This window comes from Dreissena polymorpha, chromosome 12, assembly GCF_020536995.1.
Source record: "Dreissena polymorpha isolate Duluth1 chromosome 12, UMN_Dpol_1.0, whole genome shotgun sequence".
Lineage (NCBI taxonomy): Eukaryota > Metazoa > Mollusca > Bivalvia > Myida > Dreissenidae > Dreissena > Dreissena polymorpha.
This window is the reverse complement of record NC_068366.1, coordinates 53,472,538-53,479,400: the sequence shown is the minus strand read 5'-3', so window position 1 is coordinate 53,479,400 and position 6,863 is coordinate 53,472,538. Positions and strand designations below refer to the sequence as shown.

Here is a 6,863-nt window from a genome sequence, read left to right as displayed (position 1 = left end):
CGAAAACTCACACACTGTGTACAGTGCTTTATATCATGTAGCTCTAGGTCTAGATGTAGTAAAGACAAGTACCAATACTTACAAGTTCACTGGAACTGTATAACAGATAGTAAAATATTCATTTGTTGCATGTTAAAAGTTTATGAGTATGCAACTTTTCCACATACAATAATATACCCGTGTCCTTTACACTTCTTGTTTGATTGGTTCCAATCAATCAAAAGAGGTCATTTCACAAGTTTCATCATGCATTTTTATATTAAAAATATGTGAAAAAGTAGCGTTTAAACACTGCTTAAATATCCCAAGTCTTGCATTCAGTAGCACTGTTGTTTTGTGGAGACAAGGAGGCAATCACTATTAACATGACCGATATCGAAACAATATTGTTCAGAAGGAAAACTTGTACGCATACTATTCTAATTCACATAATTGAATTGTTCCTATAAATACCAATATGTTTACATATACATAACATACAGAGGATATTTGTTTAGTTCAATTTAAGATCATATAATTATTTCAAGACGGGTCATATACAAAATATTTTCACATGCTGCTCCATCACCAGTGCAAACATGCTTTTTATGACAACTTAGCGAAAGTAGAAATTCACGCTTTTAGCCACTAATAAACATATTATGTATTTTTAAGATAACAACATGTGATTTTCATCATAAATATGAATGCTTATGCTTACAAAAATATTTATCATTTCTGACTTTTGTATTAAAAAACAGTTCCTTAGTTTATGCATAACTGTCAATGAAATATTTCATTTAAAAGGTAATTTTTTACAGTGTCATTGAGGTTACTTTACCTTTCATAATATTATTTTTTTAAAGTCACAAAAATGGCCCAAGCCAACGTGAAATGATCAAACGTACGCGTATTTTACAGAGAATGAAATTATAGAGTTATCATCATTAACTTCTTTGCTCTACTAATTCACCGGATTGCATTGAAAAATAAATACCATATGACGATTTCTATCAGTTCAAAAAAAATATCAGACACAATTAAATGTAAATATTGAGGCCACAAATAAAGACCCATATTACTTAAAATGGATCACAAATACATTTTCAAATAATCGCATTGCAAACTTCAACAAAAAGTCAATATACAAATGACAAAAATCACATTGCGACCATACACTATCTTCGCTTTTCCTGTTCATTTTCTTTAAACATGATATTGTTAATGTTACTTGTGCTACAGTTACCTGATCCGGAAACATTCGTTTCTAAAACGGGAAACCAGTATTGTAGCTTATTTTGTTAAAGATGTGTGAACTTTGAGTTTTAATAAAAAGTATTTTTTTGTGATCTGAACGGTAGAACTTTATATTAATTCTTTAGCGTACACGGAAGAGCACTCCACTCCAGTTAAATGTATCTCGACCTTTCGTTAGCACCTTCACAATTATGCAACCCTTTATAAAACGCGTATTTCCCAAAACAGGAAGCAAAATGTTTGTACGAGTTACAAAATTTACAGCTCAGTTGAATCCCCGGATTTTACCAGGTTGTTTTATCCATGACTTTTATAACAGAACACTAGATATAATCATATAGTCGTTAAAACTGTGATCACCACATTGGAAAAGTCGATGAAAAGAATTGGGAGTTTTAAGGGCTTGCCGAACCTAACACTTACGCTCGATTGGTCATTGTCGGCTCGGGTTCTACTTACGTGTACACCGGGTACTCTTAAGTATACTTACATGTACCCCGGGTACGGTACATATACTTATACGTACCCGGTATAAGACTGTACCCGAGTTTTATTCCCGCCCAAAATCCGATGTCGTAAAACGCGCTACCGATTACCGTTACACGATATTGTTTATCTTAAACAAACTTCTCTTTAAAAACGGCATCATAATGTTTTGAGTATGAGTTTCGATAATATAGAGAATTGACACAAATGTGAACATAATTAATTAAAAACAAATATCCAACATACGACCGATGTAGCGTTAAAATTCCCGGGTACGCCTTACCGTACCCGGTGTACATGTAAGTGTACACAAAACCAGGGTTCCGCGAGACCCTCTTACTTTCCCTCTCTTAAGCTGTAACTAGCTACCGACTACACGTATAACACACTTCCTTCCATCGGTGTAAGATGCAATAAGTGCGAACATGAGTCCACCCCATCTACCCACAGTGCTCCCCTAACAAAGAGTACGCGCACAGAAAGTGTAAATAATTTTTTATCTAAATATAAATATTTGTGTTAGATTCACAATGTAGTTATATGTATCATAATATATTAGGTAGAGCATGTCAGCGGCGCTAGCGGCGCGCACCTGGCGAATTTCAATCACGCCAGCGCGCTTTGGCCCTGATGACATGAACCACTTCATATTCAAAAAAAAAAATTAATGTTGGCGGTTTACTCTTGTCTGTCGCATGCTCTCTCGTACTTTTCTCTGTAGCATTTGGTTTACAATGCAGGATATTTGTTAAATGGGCGACGGGTAAGCAGTAAAATTTAGGGGAAAACAATTTATACCCACCCTGCAATATTTTCTCTCAAAAGACATAAAGCGATACTAGTGTAATATCACCACATGTCTGCATATAACAGGTACCATGCCACTCTTGAAATATTAAATGCATATTTTCATCTGTGTTCGAGTATTGATTTAAATTGACAGGCAGCAATAATACTCCATTTAATCCCATCCTCTAACTACTCAGAAACTACTCATAACTTCTTCTTACTAATAATTCCTTAGTCTCATCATGCAAGTATTTTTTACTAAGTTTTCCTTCACTGCTTATATATATGGTTGCTATTTTTTGTGTGCATTGTTTTAACTTACACTTTAAATACTATCCTAATTGACTAACATGTCTTCCGCGAGGGACATTTAACGGGGGTGCAGTGTATCGCAGCTCTACACCGGGCACTTAAAAGAACCAGTGACGCCTCTGGAATCGGGGCGTTTCCTGTATCCCGCTCGATCCCCAAGTAACAACTCTCTATGGGCAGAGAGCACAGTAACAACACACACAATTTGAAAAAGAAACTATAAATAATCATAAATAAACATGATAACGGTGGTAGTAAAAATACTAATAATGGTGTTGGTGTCAGTACGGAGGAGAATAATAATAATGATGATGATGATGATGATGATGATGATGATGATGATGATGATGATGATGATGATGATGATGATGATGATGATGATGATGATGATGATGACGACGACGACGACGGCGACGACGACGACGACGACGATGATGATGTTGATGATGTCGTAAGTATTAAAATTCTGTTGAAACGAATGGGGAATATGTTTGTAGGTGTGCGTCAACACACCCGTCATGAATAGGCCGTTGTGACTATACACTACATTTCGACACATGCGCAGTGGCATTGTTTTGGATATTCCAACATGTCTGCCGACGAAGATACTGAATTGAGGGATCTTGTGGCACAGACCCTCGAAACTAATGGGGTCCTTGGTAGAATAAGGGTAAATCGATATAATAAAATATGTTTAATGATTTGATTGCGTTTTACCGTCTCATGCATTTTTACTTATGCAAAAGTCACTGTTTTTTTTCCGTTGCCTACTTGCTTGAACATGTTTGTTAGGTGGGTGGGGAAAGGATATTTTGGGGAAATATTTTATTTCAGCAGCGTTAACATTTTTTGCCCTTTGTAAAACAAAATTTGGTTTGGACGAGCTCCTACTCTTAGAATTCTGTCGATTGGCTGTTATAACTCGCAATTATTTGGGATCTGGTTGTCTTTGCTATCTTAATATTCAACACATTCTATGTATTGGTAATACCTGGCCATGTGGGACCCCCACACCAAGACAAACATCAACCAATTGGAAGCTGTCCAACGCCCAGCAGCCAGATTCGTCAAGGGAGACTACCTCACTACAAGCAGCACCAGCCAAAAGGTGGCAAACCTAGGGTGGCAGCCCCTTGCCGAACGACGCTCCAATGCCAAACTTGTAATGGTGTACAGAATTACACACTTCCTCATTGACATCCAACCAGAGACCTTCTTCCACCCGACTACCACAAGCACAAGGGGCAACTGCACACGCTTCTTGCTACCCTTCTGTCGGACAGACGTCTACAAGTACTCCTTCCACTCCGCCATCAGACTGTGGAACCAGCACCCATCGCCGGGCACCAGGGTTCCCGCTGTCGATCGCCATTGGCGCCAATTGCGACAAAATAAAAAATCTGGCGACAAAATTTCGTAAATGGCGATTTTAAAAAAATCGTCATTTTTCTGCATTTATATTTTCTTAAAATGACAAAAGACGCTGTGTTTACCAGCCGCTTTACGGCAGTCGTAATACTATAGATTTCCATGATGTAAGCGATACAGCTGTTTTCAATGGAGCGTGGAGCTGACTGCATACTACCGCAAAGTGGCATGTTATGGTGATAATTGCGATTATCTGGAGTGTTGTTGCAAGTTATCTTAATTGGTCGGCAGTTTTATTGCATCAGAGATAAGGCAATATTGAAATATGCCGACTTTGCGCTTAAATGTGAAGTGTTTGTCACAGTGTTCGAAGCAGATTCAAGACCAGTAAATTGACAACAATGACAATCAAAAAGGTAAGTATCGATTGTTTTTAGAAAAATCGGGTGTAATTATAGAAAATAGTAAAACATTTTACATGTATTGGTTCTATTTAAACAGTGACATATTTCTGTTTCACTCGTCGAAATGGCAAGTTCAGAGTGTAAAACGACTTTTAAAAAGTGAACATTAGATTCTGCTAATTTTGAGACTCATTCAAAATGCAAACGTTCCCCTCCCTAACATTCACCAGCTAACAAACAAAAACCAAACAAAGACAGTTGTTTATCAGAATTTGATTTCCTTCAATATGATTTCCAACACACAATCTATGCTGTGTGAACTCTTTATATCCTCATCACTTATCAATTCACTCGCTACCGAATGTACTGTTTTAAGAAAGGTAAACATAGTTAAGCACATTTATATTATTCATATACTACACATTAATTGATTATTATTAGTTTAATATTAATATTATTTTTCCCTTTTTGTATTTTCAGAATACCATAGAGCTTATGAAGCACCAATACTGTGGCAACATATTCAGGCTGCTAAGAAGGTGTCAATCAACAAGAGTTACAACTGATTGAATGTGCCTTTATTTAATGAACAATTTTTAATGTGTTGTTATTATAAATACTACTGTTATTAAATCAATTCCTTTAACATACTGTAAATGCTCATTTTTTTGGTATTATAATAACATGATCTTCATCGCCCAAATGTTGCCCCAGTGTGGCGACAACTTTTTTAATTCGGCGAAAGTAAGTGGCGACAACTTTTGAAAGCCCAGAGGGAACCCTGGGCACCATAGCTGACAGCTTAGAGGCCTTCAAGAGGGGCCAGTCGGCACAGCGGTAGGCCCGAGAGGCAGATGTTTTTTAACCTTTTAATCAGCACTGTATATAGTTGCGCGCCGTGCACACGTCCCTGTACATAAACTCCCATGTACGAAACTGCCCCAGAGGGGACCTGTACATTACTGGAAGAAGAAGAAGAAGTATGTACACTGCAGAATTTAAGGCTTTCAGTTTATTCAAAATAATAAGTGATCCTATTTGCAGGACAATTAATGTGCTATGTATCTTATATTTATGTCTCTAAGTTTTCGGACAGTATATTTTACAGCGCTATTTTACCAAATTTCGAACCTATTTTAGATATCTAATGACACTTCGATCATGGGGTTTTACAACCAGATTAACATCATAAAACATTGCGCGTGCATGCCTGAGGGCAATGGACCATTATTTTTTCGTTATTGGGTAAATAACCTTGTAAACCGGTATTAAACAATGGTTTCGCCCGATAGCATAAGCGTTATGAGAATTACCAGGGTCAGTGCCAATTAACAGTTCAATTATCTACCGCAATGGTACCACCCCTTCTCAGTAAAATAACTGTGACAAATACTAAACATTTCAAATTGTGATGCACCCTATTACAAGTTTTACGAACAATGGAAGGTGTTACACAACAACTATCGGAAATGAACAAACAAAGAATTCATAGTTTGCATTTTTTATTGCTTTAATTACAGGTTCATTCAACCGTGTATCGGTACATCACATGCTCATTTTTGAACTCGTTGGTCAAAGTACAACCTTGAAGTTACTTTCTGTCAAATAAATTAAGCATTTACAATTATTTAAAATGCAGTGCAAACATGTATAACTGTAATTTAAACTATACGGCATGGTATTTTACAAGCGCGTGCTATTACTGGTAGTCGTTGATACAATTGACGCTATTTTCGGACACTTCCATTTTCGACTCTAAGTTTTCGGACATCTGTTTTTTGTTAATATTTTTTCGTATCTAAGTTTTCGGACACGAAAAAAATATAATTTAAGTGTCCGAAAACATAGAGTTATTACGGTATTTGCATTCTTAAAAAAATCATAACCATGGCTATCAAATGTAAACATCCATAAGTTTTTTGCTACATAATTATATACTATCACTGTGTCTTTTCTATTTGTTATTTGAATGAAATATTTCAATGATTAATGGCTATTTATCATATTTACAGGTTACAACAAGGCAAGATTATGTACATAAATTTAGTAACATCTGAAAAAAATACATTGCTTAAGCTCTTCTTGGATTTACAATATGTGTATACTTACATATACAAAGTGAACACTATTTTTTAGTTTTTTAAAAGGTAAACCCCAATATATCTACTGGCCATTGCCAAAGGAATAAATATTTTCTGTTTTGCTGTTATGTATTTGGCATCCATCCAATATCTATGGAGGCAATTATCTGTTATTATATTTGTTCTT

At 36.1% G+C, this 6,863-nt stretch overlaps 1 protein-coding gene and 1 long non-coding RNA gene across 5 annotated transcripts in view; both read left to right on the top strand.

Moving 5' to 3' along the window:
* The first annotated feature begins 3,360 nt into the window (after positions 1–3,360).
* LOC127853352 (centrosomal protein 43-like) overlaps positions 3,361–6,863 on the top strand; it is a 40,378-nt gene continuing 36,875 nt past the window's right edge. For all 4 annotated transcript variants that reach the window (XM_052387812.1, XM_052387811.1, XM_052387813.1 and 1 more), the window contains exon 1: positions 3,361–3,493. In XM_052387812.1, coding sequence (XP_052243772.1) covers positions 3,413–3,493 — 81 coding nt within the window. In that variant the 5' untranslated portion in view covers positions 3,361–3,412. The remainder of the gene's footprint in view (positions 3,494–6,863) is intronic.
* LOC127853354 (uncharacterized) lies at positions 4,177–5,241 on the top strand. Its single transcript, XR_008036581.1, has 2 exons — positions 4,177–4,607; positions 5,076–5,241. It is a non-coding gene; the product is annotated as an uncharacterized LOC127853354 (long non-coding RNA).